The sequence below is a fragment of the Indicator indicator genome, assembly GCF_027791375.1.
Source record: "Indicator indicator isolate 239-I01 chromosome W unlocalized genomic scaffold, UM_Iind_1.1 iindW_random_scaffold_48, whole genome shotgun sequence".
Classification (NCBI taxonomy): Eukaryota; Metazoa; Chordata; class Aves; order Piciformes; family Indicatoridae; genus Indicator; species Indicator indicator.
Window position 1 is genome coordinate 427681 of NW_026539062.1, and position 18281 is coordinate 445961.

The window sequence follows — 18281 nt, forward strand, 5'->3', positions numbered from 1 at the left end:
CCCAAAGTCTTAGTTTGCAGTTTCGGCTTTGGTGGTGGCGGTGGCGGCTTGGAGGTTAAGGGAGGAGGAGTCTGAGCCTGAGCTCCCTCAGTGCTCTGTCCCGATTTCCCTTCTTGTGCTTTAAGCGTTTCAAATATGATTCGCCACAATTGGGAGCATGCGCTGTGCTTCAGCATTCCCTGTCATAGCAGCATCCCATAACTTCACTCCTGCCTGATCCCAAATCTCATGCATAAACATGCTAGATTCTGTAACTGTCGGGATGTTTGCACCCATTTCAGCATTGCTTGAGATCATGGCCAGAAATGGCTTTGCCATGCTTTTTAAGGAGCTGATTCATCAGCTCATATACGTCCCTCTCTGAGGATGAAGCCTGATTCCCCATTTCAGTTTCCCACAGCTCACCTCACTTCCTGGAGGGATAATTTGTGCCGGCCGGCATCTCTGCTTCCTTTCAGCAACTCATTCAACGTTCTGTGGGACTTGTGGCAGGACCACAGATTAGTGGCTACTCGCCTCCATCACATCGGAGGTCACCATTTTACCGCGATGCGGAGACGGGACGAAAGGTTGATGCAAGCAAGGTGTGCATTTATTGTACAAAGCTTTTTCTTTATATAGGTTAACATAATATCAGAAGGCAGCTTGTAATTGGTCATTAGTATGTCCAAACGACAGTTGTAAATTCATGATTGGCTACAGAGAAAAAGTATCACGCGAACGCATATATTTTTCCAAGGCTTAAACAAACGTCAGGCAAGAGATAAAGGATTCTATAATTCTACATTCCACTGTCCTAACTTTTGCTTTGTTCTCTTCATCAGGTAACTGCGTAATCCCCACAGGTCACAGTGACCACTGGGAGTTACCTGTCTGTGTTTTTCTTTCTACACAGCTGCACTCTGTTCCCAGGGTTTACAGCCCATCAGAGACACAAGGTCTCCTTCTATCAGTAAACCAATGTCTGGAGTTCTGGTCCCTAAATCAATTCCTTCAGTTCCTTGTTCTGGGGTGGAGGCTGGGCTTTCTCTTTTTCGATTTTGATTTCGTTTGGGAGCTTGACGTGGGTACCTGTTCAGATTTTAGCTATTAGAAGCAGACATCTCCCTGTCCAAGAGAGAGAATCTGGCAAGCAGACATCATGAAGTATCCTTTGGTTTTCCTTATGTAACTGGGGGGAGGACATGAAAAATTTCAGTCTTTCAGAGGACCCCTTCATAGTGGGGCTGTTAGATGTTAAAGACCAGGAAATAACAATTTCCACTGCAATGGTGCACCAGCAGCAATATTGCACCAACCAGGATCCTCTAATCCCCATCTATAAACTAATTTGACAACTGGACACGAGTGGTGATCACTAAAACTCATTCAAAATTCAGCAGCCCCATATGGCTGGTCTGGAAGTCCAAGGGTGAATGGAGACTGACAGTGGACTACCATGCTCTGAACGAGGTTTCACCAGCAATGAGCGCTGCTGTGCCAGACATGCTGGAGCTCCAGTACCAGCTGAAGTCTAAGGCAGTGTAATGGTTTAGTGCAAGGGCTAAACTCCCCCACTCCCTCCCACTCCCCCTCCCATCTCCTCTCTCCTTACCAGGAGATAAGAAAGGCAGGGGAAATAAAAAGGTAGAGGGAGAGTTTTCAGTTGATTTACACAGAATATTTTGCTCCCCTGATACAAAGATATCAGATTACATCAATATATAGAGAGAGAACAGAAGGAAAATGGAAAGGAACACCCGTCCAAATCCCATAACAGGCAAAAACACTGCCACCCACTCAAGAACCAGAAAAGCCAGAGCGAGACCCTCCTTTCCAGGGCCATAACGCCACGCAGCTGTAAATGCAGTAGGCGTAAAGTCATGATTCTGATAATGGGGAATAATATGTGGTTCAGACCACTACAGCCAGCCAAATGGTATGTCACAATTGACATCACTAATGCGTTCTTCTCCATTCCCATAATACCAGAAGGCAGGCCACGGTTTGCTTTTACCTAGAGAGCTGTCTTATACACCTGGATTTGACTGCCCCAGGGGTGGAAATACAGCCCCACCATTTGCCATGTGTAGGAGATTGACCAGAGTCAGGACACGGACTCAATATGAGTTAAAATCCTGCTCAGCCAGAGTCAAGACACAGACCCAATATGAGTTCAGGATGTTGCTCATTTATTGCTAAAAGACACAGGCTTTTATAGTATTATGTGCTGTACATGTGAATAACATTAGCTCGCTATTGGCTAAAATACATTGTTCACGTGCCCGTTACTGTACGCTGATTGGAATACGATACAAGCAATGTTTTCCTGCCTTGCAGCTTCAACACCTGACTTCATCTCCTGTTTATTGCTTTGCCAAGCTTTCTCTTATCAGCCTCTCAAGGACATGTCAGCCTGTTTATAGCTAAAGGCTGGTTTGTGCAGCTCATGGCTGCCGCGATGTGAGAGACGGGACAAAGCCTGATACAAGCAAGATGTCGATTTATTGTACAAAGCTTTTTCTTTATATAGGTTAACATAGTATCAGAAGGCAGCTTGTAATTGGTTAATAGTATGTCTAAACTACAGATGTAAATTCATGATTGGCTACAGAGAGAAAGTATCACACGAACGCATATATTTTTTCCAAGGCTTAAGCATACGTCAGGCAAGAGATAAGGGATTCCATAATTCTGTCCCAAGTTTTGCTTTGTTCTTGTTATCAGGTAACCATGTAACCCCACAGGTCACAGTGGCCTCTAGGCAGCTGACCTGTCTGTGTTTTCTTTCACACAGCTGCACTTTGTTCCCAGGGTTTACTGCCGATCAGAGATACAATGTCTCTAGTGCCTGGGGTGCTCATCCCTAAATCAATTCTTTCACATGGCCTTTTATCTTCTAGCCATTTCTCTACAGCCATGTACTAATCCAGACTGTACTGGAACAGAGTGGAGCACCTGAACACTTGCAATACATTGATGACATCGTTGTGTGGGGTGACACAGTAGAGGAAGTTTATGAGAAAGGGAAGGAAATAATCCAGATTCTTCTGAAGGCCGTGTTTGCTATAAAGCAAAGTAAGGTCAAGGGATCTGCATGAGAGATACAGTTCCTAGGGATAAAATGGCAGGACAGGTGTTGCCAGATCCCAGTGGATGTTATCAACAAGATTACAGCTATGTCTCCACCCACCAATAAGAAGGAAACTCAGGCTTTAGTGGGTGTTGTGGGTTTCTGGAGGATGCATCACCTAAACTACAGTTTGATTGTGAATCCTACCAAGTGACCCAAAAGAAGAACAATTTTCAATGAGGCCCTGAGCATTTGAACAAATCAAACAGGAGATTGTGCATGCAGTAGCCCTCCTGCCAGTCTGGACAGGAAAAGACGTTACAAATATGCTATACACAGCAGCTAGGAAGAATAGTCCCACATGACAAAAAACATCGGGGACATGCGAGGCTGACCTCTGGTGTTTTGGAGTGGGAGCTACTAAGGAGCTGAGGCCAACTACACTCCAACAAAAAAAGAGATATTGGCAGCATATGAGGGAGTTAGAGCTGCCTTGGAGGTAATCAGTACTGAAACACAACTCCTTCTGGCACCCTGAGTACTGGTGCTAGGTTGGATGTTCAAAGGGAGAGTCTCCTCTACCCATCATGCAACTGATACCACATGGAGTAAGTGGATTGCATCGATAACACAACAGGCTCGAATAAGGAGCACCAACTGCCCAGGAATCTTAGAAGTCATCACAAACTGGTCAGAAGGCAGAGATTTTGGGATGTCACCAGAGGAAACGGAGGTGACATATGCTGAGGAGGCTCCCCCATACAATAAACTGCCAGACAATGAAAAATTATATACCCTGTTCACTGACTAGTCTGGTCGCATTCTGGGAAAGCACCAAAGGTGGCTGTGTAGAGTCCTAAACAGCAGGTTGCAGAAGCTGCTGAGGGAGAAGGTGAATCAAGTCAATTTACAGAGGTGAAAGCCATCCAACTGGCTTTAGATATTGCCAAGCAAGAAAAATGGCCCTATACATACTCCTGGATGGTGGCAAATGCTTTATGGGGGTGGCTGCAGCAGTGGAAGGAAAACCACTGGCAGCGCAGAGGTAAACACATCTGGGCAGCTGAACTGTGGCAAGATATTGCTTCTCTGGTAGAGAATCTGGTGGTCAAAGTACGTCATGTGGATGCCCATGTACCCAAGAGTCGAGCCACTGAAGAACATCACAACAACCAGCAGGTGGATCAAGTTTCTAAGATTAAAGTGGCTCAGGTGGATCTGGACTGGCAATGTAAGAGTGAATTATTTCTAGCTGGGTGGGCCTGCAATACCTCAGGCCATCAAGGAAGAGATGCAACATACAGATGGGCTCAAGATTGAGGAGTGGACTTAACCATGGACACTATGGCACAGGTTATCCATGAATATGAAATGTGTGCTGCAAATAAATGGGCCAAGCAGGTAAATCCTCTGTGTTATGGGGAGCAATGACTGAAATATAAATAGGGGAAAGTCTGGCAAATTGACTATATCACACTGTCACAAACCCCCCAAGGCAAATGCTATGTGTTTACAGTGGTAGAAGCATCCACCGGATGGCTGGAAACATATTCAGTGCCCCAGGCCACTGCTCAGAACACCATCCTAGGCCATGAAAAACAATTCCTGTGCTGACACAGCACCCCAGAAAGAATTGAGTCAGATAATGGGACTCATTTCCAAAACTGCCTCATAGACGCTTGGACCAAGGAGCATGGCATTGAGTGGGTGTATCACATTCCTTATCAGGCACCAGCTGCTAGGAAGGTTGAACGTTACACTGGCCTGTTAAAAACCATTCTGAAAGCAATGGGAGGAGGGACCTTCAAAAACTGGGATGCACATTTATCAGTGACTTGGCTGGTCAACACCAGAGGATCTATTAATCAGGCTGGCTCTGCCCAATCCAAACTGCCACATGCTGTAGAAGGTGATAAAGTTCCCATCATACATATAAAGAATATCCTAGGGAAGAAGGTCTGGGTTAGCCCTGCCCTAGGTAAAGTCAAACCCACCTGTGGGATTGCTTTTGCCCAAGGACCAGGATGCACCTGGTGGGTAATGCAGAAAGATGGAGAAGTTTATTGTGTGCCACAAAATAATCTCACTTCGGGTAAGAATACACAGTAGATTATATATATTGTATGATGTTAATTGCTGTTGAGCATGACACAGAATAGTATAGGATAAGGGGTGTAGAATGTAATGATTTGAGAAGAATCATATATATATATCCTACACCATTCTGAGCAATGCTTGCTGTGTGACAGAAATGGACGTTGCCATGATTTGTCAGACTCGCAGAATGTTATGTCACTTGTAAAGTTCATTGTTCCCATGTGGGGGCTTGGCACAGGTTCCTGTGCAGATTCCATCAGTTTTTTTCTCCTTTCGTTTTCCCCTGTCTCTTTTGGTGTAATCTGATATCCCTGCAATAGAGTAGTAAATCATTGTACATCTCCACTAAAACTCTCTACCTTCATTCTGTTACTCCCTGTCAGTGGTGTAGAGAGAGGGGGAAAGATGGTGGGGAACTATAGTTTCCAAATATCCATAGTCTTGAAATCTAATTTAGTATGCCATCAAGTCCTCTTTTAGAGAACTCACTTTCTACAGCATTCTGAGCCTATGCATCATCTTAATGCTCTTCCTCTATAAGCAGTGAAGGACGCTTTTCCTGGAGTGATACAATTTAGTGTGAATTTAGCATGGTTTGTTAAATTTGCATGATCAGTTTGGCTCATATTAATTGCTTAATTAAGGAAGCCTGCTACTTTGGTAGCTGATAAGTGCTGAAGTATTTGCTTCACTAAAATTTCCCCTTATTATTAAACTTTGATTCAGCTATGGCACCAATATCAACATATGGAGTGCTGATGTTACTGAGGCATTTTAAATGATGATATTTAACAGGTTTGCTGCGAGTAAGGCTGTGAGACCACAGTGCATCTACAGTGATCATATCTTTAGTATAAGTTCACCTATGGTAAAAACAAGGATGGGGGAAAAAGTGATGCTTCAGCAGCACCACTGGAATTTGCTCTTCCTGAATATTAGAAAGTTATGTTGTTTGCTAGTGAAAATTGTGTAGTCTGTCTATTCTTTTGGAAGTTGAATTGCTGAACAACTTTAATATTGGTATATGCATTTGGTGCTGAATTAAAATATTTATTTTAATTAAAAAATAATTTAACAGTGATTGCATACACATAGGTGTATACATAAAGTGGTTATATAAATAAAATCATGAGCTATGCTACTTGAAAATAACCCCTCCTAAAACATCATGTTTTTCCAGATTTGTATTATGGTGGAGAGGCCTTCTCTGTAGAGCAGCCACAGTCCTTTACTTGTCCTTATTGTGGAAAGATGGGTTATATGGAAACATCTCTTCAAGAACATGTTGCTTCTGAACATGCAGAAATATCAACAGAGGTGGTAAGCCGCTACTTCGTTGTTTTTCAATTACAATGAAAATATATGAAAATTTAGAGAAAATTAGTTGGTTGGTGTTTTTTCTTGGAAGTATATGTTCATTTAAATGCTGACTAGGAAGGTATGTACCACACATACATACATACCATGCTGATGTTTTCCCTCTTGACTCCTTGAGCTACTAACAATCTCCAAATCATTGGTTCTACATCTGCCTATATCACCTTTATGTCTCTACAGACTTTCAGCAGTCTGACTCAAGGTTATGCAGCTGAGTCCCTGTATTCGTGGTATGCGAGCCACTAAATCCTGTTGTTAGAGAGGATTAAACTCTTAGAAAAATAAATGGCTTTTAAATATATTGACTTTATAAAAAGTGACTCTCGCTATTTCCATTTACCCTAGTACTTCATTTTCCTGATGATGTCAACAGTAGTAATTGGTGCAGAATAATTATGCACCATAAAATAGACTACTGGAACAATTGTTTTGCTTCTGATTTTGTCAGTAAGCATTCTGATTTCTTTGAGTTTTTATATCTAGATGTTATTGTTGCTTGTGCCAGAAGGTCTGAATTTTTTCTGAAATGTCAGGTGAATTCATAGATTCATAGAATACTAGGTTGGAAGGGACCTCAAAGATCATCTAGTACAACCTTTCAGGGTAAGAATATATTTTAAATGAGATGGCCCAGCACCCTGTCAAGCTGGGCCTTGAAACTGTCAAATGTAGGGGAATCCACCACCTCCCTTGGGAATTTATTCCAATGTCTAATAGTTCAAATGGTGAAAAATTTTTTTCAAACATCCAGTCCAAATCTCCCTAGTAGCAACTTGTACCCATTACCCCTTGTCTTTACCATGTGACTCTTTGTAAAAAGGGAATCTCCCTCCTCATGATAGCTGCCCTTTATGTACTTGTACATAGTTATGAGGTCTCCCCTAAGCCTTCTCTTCTCAAGACTGAACAAACCTAGTTCTCTCAACCTTCTTTCATATGACAGGTTTTTCCAGTCCTCTGATCATTCTTGTGGCCCTTCTCTAGACTCTTTCCAGCCTGTCCATATCCTTCTTGTTTAGTGGGGACCAAAACTGTACAGTACTCACGGTGCAGCCTGACCAGAGATGAGTGGGAGAATTACATCTTTATCCTTGCTTGTGATACCCTTATTAATGCAACTCAGCATTGTGTTTTTTAACGTGTTTGTTGTGACCTCTAAGCTCTCTTAACCTTTTGAGAAATTATGTGGGAGAAGAATAATCTTTCTCCCTAGAGCCTGCTAAGGGCTTTATATGAAGTGAAGGTGAAATTGGTCAACCTGTTCTGAGAGTCACAGGTGTCCTACTCTTTCCTAAGAACATATGAACTATTGTGTCAGTGTGAGCTGAATTTCCCCCCCCCCCTGCCGACAATAACCAGGCTAGCTCAGTCTGGAAGCAAATGAAAGCTGTATTTACAAGCAAAACTACAATCTATGATGAAATGCAATGAATATGTACAAATATACACTATTCACAACATTTACAAATATGTACAATCAACAAAAAAGCACAACCAAGACCCCTTTGCTTCCCCCATGGGGCCTCCCCCCCAAGGGGCCTCCCCCCCTCAGCCAGAAGGACTCCCCCCAGACCCCCCTGGCAGAAGGCAGAATCAAGAAGCAGAGAGGCTGTTAGACTTAGCTTGTCATGGTCAGTGTGTTATCTTTAGCCAGAAAAGAAGAAGCAGGCAGACAGAAGCCCAGCAAGCTGAGAACTGCCCAACTCCCCAACCTTGTTTTGAGTAGAGATTCTTAAACATTTCTATCTCTTTCTCCAATGGAAGTGTTTAGAATAATCATTATTTTGCTTTCTTACACCCAATAGTGATTTATTTACATTCTTTCACTTTCTCTGCTTGAACTTTGTGAAGAAAAATTAAAAAGACAGTCTTAAAACCATCACAACACAGTATTCAGGTAGAAGGTTTTGGGAACTTCAGATCTGAGCATTGTAAGAAATAGCATCAGATATCATCTTTAATCAAATTTCAGAATGAAGACATCAGTTTTTTACTAATCAATCACACTTAGTGGATTCATTATGTATTTAGTAAGGCAGCAACTAGACTGAAGTGAAAGGACTAGGTGGGGTAGATTAACCTTGGCTGGCTTCTAGGTGCCTGCAAAACTGCTTTATCTCACCTCCCTTCCCAGCAACAGGATGGATAGAAAATATGGCAAAAAGCTCATGAGTCAAGATAAGGACATGGACATTACTCAGCAATTAACATCATGGGCAAAACAGACTCAACTTGGAGAAGTTCTTGGAGAAAAACTTGGATGGCTTCCATAAGAGTGCAAGAGCTCTCAATCCCCAGGTGTAAAGAAATCAGGCAAGGAAGGGAAGAGACCAGCATGGCTGAATAGAGACCTGCTGTATCAGTGTGGGAGCTGAAATTCCGCCCCCCCCCCCCCCGACAATAACCAGGCTAGCTCAGTCTGAAAAACGAATGAAAGCTGTATTTACAAGCAAATCTACAATCTATGATGAAATGCAATGAATATGTACAAATATACAAAATTCACAACATTTACAAATATATACAATCAACAGATAAACACAACCAAGCTCCCTTTGCTTCCCCTCAAAGGGGCCTTTCCCAAGGGGCCTCTCTCCCAGGGGCCTCTTCCTCCCAGACCCCCCTGGCAGAAAGCAGAGAGAGTTAAAAGCAGAGAGGCTGTTAACTTAGCTTGCCAAGGTCAGTGTGTTATCTTCAGCCAGAAGAGAAGCAGCAGCAGCCAGACAGCCCAGCAAGTTGCAAACTGCCCCAACTCAACAACCTTGTTTTGAGTAGTGGTTCTTAAACATTTCTATCTACCCAATGGAAGCATTTAGAACAATCATTATTTTGCTTTCTTATACCCAATAGTGACTTATTTACATTCTTTAGCTTTCCCTGCTTGAACTTTGCAAAGAGAAATTAAAAAGACAGTTTCAAACCATCACACCTGCTGGTCAAAATACAGAGCAAGAGGGAACTGTACAGACAGTGGAAGCAGGGACAGGTAACCTGGGAGGAGTACAGGAACAATGTCCGGTTGTGTAGGGATGAGGTCAGGAAGGCCAAGGCATGGCTGGAGCTGAACTTGGCAAGGGATGCAAAGAAAAAGAAGAAGAGCTTCTACAGGTACATCAGTCAGCAAAGGAAGGTTAAAGATAGTGTACCACCTCTGAAGATCGAGAATGGAGAGCTAGTGTCAACAGACAAGGAGAAGGCTGAGGTACTCAGTAACTTTTTTGCCTTAGTCTTCACTGGCAATCTTGTGCCATCCCCCTCCCAAGTCAATGGACCACTAAGTGAGGACCAGGGGGGTAAAGTCCTACCCACTGTAAGGGAAGATCAGGTTCTGGACCACTTGAGGAACCTGAACATACATAAATCTATGGGACCTGATGAGATGCATCCCAGAGTCCGGAAGGAATTGGCTGATGTAGTCACAAAGCCAGTCTCCATGATATTTGAAAAGTCATGGCAGTAAGGTGAAGTCCCTGGTGACTGGAAGAAGGGAAATATTGAGCCCATTTTAAAAAAGGATAGAAAAGAGGACCCTGGAAATTACTGACCTGTCATCCTCACCTCTGTGCCCAGGAAGATCATGGAACAGATCCTCCTAGAAGCTCTGATAAGGCACATGGAGGACAGAGAGGTGATTCGAGACAGACAGCATGGCTTCACCAAGGGAAAGTCCTCTATGTCAGTGACCATCTGGAATCAGTGGAGCTCCACCTGGGGAAGGATGAAAAGCTGGTTGAGAATGTATGGGTTAAAATTAAAGGCAAGACAGGGGAAGGAGATGTTACTGTAGGGGTCTGCTATAGGCCACCTGACCAGCAGAGCCAAGCAGATGAGGCCCTCCACAGGCAAATAGAAGCAGCTTCCAGGTCACAAGCCCTGGTCCTCATGGGTGATTTCAACCACCCTGACATCTGCTGGAGGGACAACACAGCAAGGCACCAGCAATCCAGGATGTTCCTGGATTGCTTAGATGACAACTTCCTCCTCCAAATGGCAGAGGAACCAACAAGAAAAGGTGCTATGCTGGACCTTGTTCTCACCAACAGGGAAAGGCTGGTAACCAATGTGAGGCTCAGAGACAGCCTTGGCTGCAGTGACCATGAAGCAGTTGAATTTAAGATCCTCAGGGCAGCCAGGAGGACATATTCTAAGCTTACGACCCTAAACTTTAGGCATGCAGACTTTGATCACTTCAGGGATCTGCTGGCCAAAGTGTCATGGGACAAAGCCCTAGAGGGAAGAGGGGCCCAGGACAGCTGGTCAGTATTCAAGGACCACCTCCTCTGTGTCCAGGAGCAATGTATACCAACAAAGAGAAAAGCAGGGAAGAATGCTAGGAGGCCTGCCTGGATGAGCAAGGAGCTGCTGGACATGCTATCACTTAAAAGGAAGCTCTACAAGGAGTGGAGGAAAGGACAGCTAGAATGGGGGGATATAAGGAAGCTGCCTGAGCAGCAAGAGACCTGGTTAGGAAAGCCAAAGCACAGTTTGAATTGAATCTAGCCAGGGAGGTTAAAGGGAACACTAAGAATTTCTACAGGTATATTAATGGTAAAAAGAAGACTAGGGAAGGTGTGGGCCCCCTCAGAAAGGAAACAGGTGAAATGGTCACAAGGGACCTGGAAAAGGCTAAGGTTCTCAATGACTTCTTTACCTCAGTCTTCACTGCAAGGGCCTCCAGCCACACTCCTGGAATAGTCATGGAAGCTAATGGCAAGAACCAGAAGGAAGAACTGCCCTTCATAAGTGAAGATCAGGTTCGTGATCACCTGAAGAACCTGAAAGTGTTCAAGTCCATGGGACCCGACGGGATACACCCATGGGTACTCAGAGAACTGGCAGAGGAGGTTGCTAAACCCCTCTCTATTATATTCCAAAAGTCCTGGCAGTCTGGGGAAGTCCCCACTGACTGGAAAAAGGGAAACATTACTCCCATTTTCAAAAAGGGGAAGAAGGAACAAATAGGGAACTACAGGCCAGTCAGTCTCACCTCTGTGCCTGGTAAGATCATGGAGCAGATTCTCCTGGAGGCACTACTGAGACAGAAGAATAGTGAAGAGGTGACTGCATACAGTCAGCATGGGTTTACCAAAGGCAAACCCTGCCTGACAAACCTGGTGGCCTTCTATGACAAGGTCACAACATTAATAGATGAGGGGAGTGCAACTGATGTCATTTACCTGGACCTGAGCAAAGCCTTCGACACTGTCCCACACCACATGTCATGGCTTCAGCTAGCTGAACCAGCTAATGTTATTCAATACCCTGCTGACATCCAGCCAGCTTTATAACAAAAATGTTGGCTGGAGCAAAGGATCATGGGGCTTGGAGTTCAGACTGTAACCTGTGGTGCTTCCTGTTTCCAGGGTCTTCTTCCACCTTGGGGTGTTGGTCTCTTCTGCTTTGCTGGCTGTAGATTTGGGGGGGGGGGTGTGGTCATTTTATGTCTAGCATGCTTCTGCAGCTTGTATGCTGTATACGGTATTTGTATATTGTGTTGTTTCATTCTTAAACTCTTCTTATCGCAACCCACACGGCTTTTTATGCCATTCAGAGGGACCTAGACAGGCTAAAGAAATGGGCTCAGAACCTCATGAGGTTCAATAAGGCAAAGTGCAAGCTCCTGCACCTGGGTTGGAGCAATCCTTGATATCAATACAGGCTAGGGGATGATGAAATTGAGAGCAGCTCTGCAGAGAAGGACTTGGGGGTACTGGTGTATGAGAAGCTGGATGTGAGCCAGCAATTTGCACTTGTAGCCCAGAAGTCAAATCATATCCTTGGCTACATCAAAAGTAGCATGGCCAGCAGATTGAGACATATGATTATGCCACTCTGCTCTAGTGAGGCTTCACCTGGAGTACTGTGTCCAGCTCTGGAGTCCTCAACAGAGGAAGGATATGGACCTGCGGGAGTGGGTCCAGAGGAGGACCACAAAGATGATCAGAGGGCTGGAGCACCTCTCCTATGAAGACAGGCTGGGAAAGTTGGGGTTGTTCAGCCTGGAGAAGAGAAGGCTCCAGGAACACCTTATAGCTGTATTATATCTGAATGGGACCTACAGGAAGGCTAGGGAGGGACTGTTTAGAAGGGCATGTAGTGATAAGACGAGGGGCAGTGGTTTTAAATTAGAGCAGGGTAGATTTAAGTTGGATAGTAGGAGGAAGTTCTTCACAATGAGGGTAGTGTAACACTTGAACAAGTTGCCCGGGAATGTGGTGGAGGCCCCATCCCTGGAGACATTCAAGGTCCCCATGGGAAACAGCCCTCAGGGACAACAAATCGGAATGGAGCTGGCAGATCTTTAAGGATGCTCTCTGTAGAGCACAAAAGATCTCAATCCCCACATGGAAGAAATTGGGCAATGAGGGCAAGAGACCACCATGGTTGAGCCGTGACCTGCTGGTCAAACTAAAGGGAAGGTGGGGCTACACAGGAAATGGAAGGAGGGACAGGCATCCTGGGAAGAGTACAGGGATGTTGCCTGGCTGTGTAGGGATAAGGTCAGGAAGGCCAAGGCACAGCTGGAACTGAACTTGGGAAGGGATGTAAAGAAAAACAAGAAAGGCTTCTACAGGTACATTGACCAGAAAAGGAGGGTTAAAGAAAGCATCCCCCCCCCCCCCCAATGAGCAACAGTGGGAAACTTGTATCAACAGACAAGGGGAAGGCTGAGATTCTCAACAACTTTTTTGCCTCACTCTTCACTGGCAACCCCCCTTCACCTAGCTTTCATGTTGATGGCCCACAATTTGGAGACCAAGGTGACAAAGTCCCTCCCACTGTAATTGAAGACAGGGTACGTGATCATCTGAGGAACCTAAAGATATACAAGTCCATGGGACCTGATGAAATACATCCCAGAGTCCTGAGGCAATTGGCTGATGTAGTTGTCAAGCCACTCTCCATGATACTTCAGAAGTCCTTGCAATCAGGTGAAGTCCCTGGGGACTGTGTGCTGGTTTGAGGCCAGACAGATCCTCTCTTGCCCCGAGAGGGACAAAAGAATGACACTCACACAAACGGATTGGAGAGTGATGGAAAGTTTAAATGGAAAAGCAATTGGTGAAACTACAAAAAACTACAAAGCATAGTGACAAGAACATCCCAAAGCGTACAGTCCCTTACGTAGCACCCAAAGGCTTCCCAGTTCTTCCCTTCTCCCCACCTGAGGGTATACCCAAACCCCCAGGGCTCTTTCTTCCCCCTCCCACTGCTAGGCTAGTCTCAGGCTGGCCAGGTCTGAGGCTGCCCCCCCTCCTTTCTCCTCCTGGCATTAGGCCTAGACAGGCCTAAGAGGCCTTGAGATACTCCCCCACCGTTACCGGATAAGAGAGCATCTCCCACGGGAGCAGAGAGGGAAGAAAGAGAATGACTTTGCAGATGGATTTATAGGGCGCAGGATTGGGTAGAAATACGCCGTTTCCTGTGTCCACCTTATTGGGTTGGACACTCGGAAGACCAGAGGTGTAGCTTATGTGGCAGTAACAGGAGGCACCCAGACTAAACTGCCGCAGACTGGAAGAAAGGACACATCACACCCATTTTTAAAAGGGGTAGAAAGAAGGACCCTAGGAACTACTGACCTGTCAGCCTCACCACTGTGCCTGGGAAGATCATGGAACAGATCTTTCTAGATGCCATGCTGAGGCACATCGAGGATAGGGAGATGATTCAAGACAGCCAGCATGGCTTTACTAGGGGCAGGTCCTGCCTAACTAACCTTGTGGCTTTCTATGGTAGAGTGACTATGTCAGTAGATAAGGGACAACATGTGGATGCGATCTATCTGGACTTCTGTAAGGCCTTTGACACAGTCCCCCACAACATCCTGCTTGCCAAATTGGAGGGATCGGAATTTGATGGTTGGACTGTTCAGTGGATAAGGAATTGGCTGGATGGTTGCATCCAGAGGGTGGCGCTCAATGGCTTGAAGTCCAGATGGAGAGCAGTGACAAGTGGTGTCCCTCAGGGGTCCGTGCTGGGACCTGTGCTGTTTAATATTTTTATCAACAATATAGACAGTGGCATTGAGTGCACCATCAGCAAGTTTGCAGATGACACTAAGGTGAGTGGTGGTATCAATACACCAGAGGGATGAGATGTCATCCAGAGGGACCTGAACAAGTTGGAGAAGTGGGCCCAGGTGAACCTCATGAGGTTCAATAAGAGCAAGTGGAAGGTTCTGCACCTGGGCTGGAACAATCCTTGCTATCAGTACAGACTGGGGGATGAGGTGTTAGAAAGCAGCCCTGAGGAAAAGGACTTGGGGGTGCTGATGGATGAGAAGCTGGACATGAGCAGGCAATGTGCACTTGCAGCTCAGAAGGCCAATCACATCCTGGGCTGCATCAAAAGATGTGTTGTCAGCAGATCCAGAGAGGTGATTCTTCCACTTTGCTCTGGTGAGACCTCACCTGAAGTACTGTGTGCAGGTCTGGAGCTCTCAATATAGGAAGGACATGTACCTGATGTAGCGGGTCCAGATGAGGGCCACGAGAATGATCAAGGGTTTGGAGCACCTCTGTTATGAGGACAGGCTGAAGGAGATGGGGTTGTTCAGCCTGGAGGAGGGGGCCTACAAGAAGGATGGAGAGAGATTGTTTACAGGGGCCTGCAGTGACAGGACGAAGGGGAATGGCTTTAATCTGGAGAAGAGCAGATTTAGATTGGATGTTAGGAACAATTTCTTGAGGGCAGTGGAACGCTGGAACAGGTTGCCCAGGAAGGTGGTTGAGGCCCCTTCCCTGGAAATATTCAAGGTGAGGCTTGACAAGGCCCTGGGCAGCTTGGTCTTGTTGGCGATGTCTTTGCTGACTGTGGCGAGGTCGGACTAGATGACTTTTGGAGGTCCCTTCCAACCCAGACCATTCTGTGATTCTATTCTATGATTCTGTGTTTCAAGAAAGCCAATAATCTGCTGCAGAGGGTCCAACGAAAAGCTACGAGGATGATTAAGGGACTTGAACATCTCTCCTATGAAGAAAGACTGAGAGAACTGGGACTGTTTAGTCTGGAGAAGAGAAGGCTAAGAGGGTATCTATTAATGTCTATAAATATCTGAGGGGTGGGTGTCAAGAGGAAGGGGACAGGCTCTTTTCAGTGGCATCCTATAATAGGTCAAGAAATAATGGATATAAGCTAGAACACAGGAGGTTCCACCTCAACATGAGGAGAAACATCTTTTCTGTGAGGGTGATGGAGCACTGGAGAAGGATGCCCAGAGAGGTTGTGGAGTCTCCTCTGAAGACTTTCAAAGCCAACCTGGACATGTTCCTGTGTGTCCTACCCTAGGTGATCCTGCTTTGGCAGGAGGGTTGGACCCAATGATCTCTGGAAGTCCCTTCCAACCCCTAACATTCTCCTATGATTATATGATTCATCTTCTCCAGTGTGGGAATCTCTCACAGGATGCAGTCCTTCATGAACTGCTCCAACATGGGTCCTTCCCACATAGGGTGCCAATAAATCTGTCAAGGGATTCTAGGAGCTGACACTACAGGCCACAATGGTACCTACAGCCCCAGTCTCACTCCAGTAGCTGGCACCAAATTTCATTTATTTATACAGAGATCTTGCCAGTAGCTAGTGGTTGGTCCTTGCAGCACACATACAAATGAGATAGTGAATTTGTGCAGAGATTAATAAGATTTAATAAGCAGATATAAGAAGACAGGACAGACTGCTATTGATTCCCTCACCCCTCCCAGTCTGGGATCTGGGGTCTCTACCCTTAGTTTCATCTTACCAGTTGCAAAAATCTAGGTTGATCTCCTTGAAATAGTAGTTAAGATATACTGTGTGGAATCACAGAATCACAGAATGTCAGGGGTTGGAAGTGATCTTGAAAGATCATCTAGTTCAAGCCCCCTGCCAGAACAGGACTGCCTAGAGTAGGTCACACAGGAAGTTTCTCCTTTCTGCTTATTAATCTGTTATTTGTCAAACTTTAAGGGTGACCTGCAAAACTGTTGCAAAGGACTCTTAAGGCACACTTCTCTCAGGTGGATGCAAAGTCATTGGAAGGAAAAATAAAAATAAATGAAGGTTGATATGGCAGTGTCCCTAGACTATAGACTGATCAGCCTCACCTCCATTCCTGGAAAGGTGATGGAACAACTTATCCTTGGCACTGTCTTTAGGCATATCAAGGATAAGAAGGACAGTAGGAACAGTCATCATAGAATCATAGAATTGTCAGGGTTGGAAGGGACCTCAAGGATCATCTAGTTCCAACCCCCCTGGCCATGGGCAGGAACACCTCACACTAGATCAGGTTGCCCAGTGCCACATCCAGCCTGACCTTAAAAACCTCCAGGTATGGGGCTTCTACCACCTCCCTGGGCAACCTGTTCCAGTGTCTCACCACCCTCATGGTGTAAAACTTTTTCCTAACATCCAATCTGAATCTACCCACTTCTAGTTTTGCTCCATTCCCCCTAGTCCTATTGCTACCTGATATCCTAAAAAGTCCCTCCCCAGCTTTCTTGTAGGCCCCCTTCAGATACTGGAAGGCCACAATAAGGTCTCCTTGGAGCCTTCTCTTCTTCAGACTGAACATCCCCAACTCTTTCAGTCTGTCCTCATAGGAGAGGTGCTCCAGCCCTCTGATCATCATCTGAACATGAGCCAGCAGGGTGCCAGGTGGCCAAGAGAGCCAATGGCATCCTGGCCTGCATCAGGCATAGTTTGGCCAGCAGGAGCAGGGAGGTCATTGTACCCCTGTACACAGCACTGGTTAGGCCACACCTTGAGTACTGTGTCCAGTTCTGGGCCCCTCAGTTTAGGAAAGATGTTGAATTGCTGGAGCATGTCCAGAGAAGGGCAACGAGGCTGGTGAGAGGCCTTGAGCACAAGCCCTATGAGGAGAGGCTGAGGGAGCTGGGACTGTTTAGCCTGGAGAAGAGAAGGCTCAGGGGAGACCTCATTGCTGTCTACAACTACCTGAAGGGAGGTTGTAGCCAGGAGGGGTTTGGTCTCTTCTCCCAGGCAACCAGCACCAGAACAAGAGGACACAGTCTCAAGCTGCACCAGGGGAGGTTTAGGCTGGAGGTGAGGAGAAAGTTCTTCACAGAGAGAGTGGTTGGCCATTGGAATGTGCTGCCCAGGGAGGTGGTGGAGTCACCAACCCTGGAGGTGTTCAAGAGGGGATTGGACGTGGCACTTGGTGCCATGGTTTAGATAGTCATGAGGTGTAGGGTGACAGGTTGGACTCGATGATCCTTGAGGTCTCTTCCAACCTTCTTGATTCTATTCTATCCTGGTGGCCCTTCTCTGGACATGTTCCAGCATGTCCATATCCCTCTTATAATAGGGGCTCCAGAACTGGATGCAGTACTCCAGGTGGGGTCTCACCAGAGCTGAGTAAAGGAGGAGAATCACCTCCCTTGACCTGCTGGCTATGCTTCTCTTGATGCAGTCCAGGATGTCATTGGCTTTCCAGGCTGCAAGTGCACACTGGTGGCTCATGTTGAGCTTCTCATCCACCAGCACCCCCAAGTCCCTTTCTTCAGGGCTGCTCTCAAGCCAGTCACTGCCCAGCCTATATCAGTGTTTGGGATTGCCCTGACCCAGATGTAGGTTCGTGGTTTTACCAACCTGATAGCCTTTTTTGAAGGCATAACCAGGTGGATAGATGATGGTAGTGCAGTAGATGTGGTTTGTCTGGATTTCAGTAAAGTGTTTGACACCATCTCCTACAGCATCCTGGCAGCTAAACTGAGGAAGTGTGTTCTGGATGATCAGGTAGTGAGGTGGA

At 45.8% G+C, this 18281-nt stretch overlaps 1 protein-coding gene across 1 annotated transcript in view; it reads left to right on the forward strand.

The window, feature by feature from the left end:
• The first annotated feature begins 549 nt into the window (after positions 1–549).
• LOC128979896 (E3 ubiquitin-protein ligase KCMF1-like) overlaps positions 550–18281 on the forward strand; it is a 37115-nt gene continuing 19383 nt past the window's right edge. The window contains exons 1-4 of the mRNA XM_054398294.1: positions 550–579; positions 2883–3057; positions 4149–4283; positions 6330–6469. Coding sequence (XP_054254269.1) covers positions 550–579; positions 2883–3057; positions 4149–4283; positions 6330–6469 — 480 coding nt within the window. The remainder of the gene's footprint in view (positions 580–2882; positions 3058–4148; positions 4284–6329; positions 6470–18281) is intronic.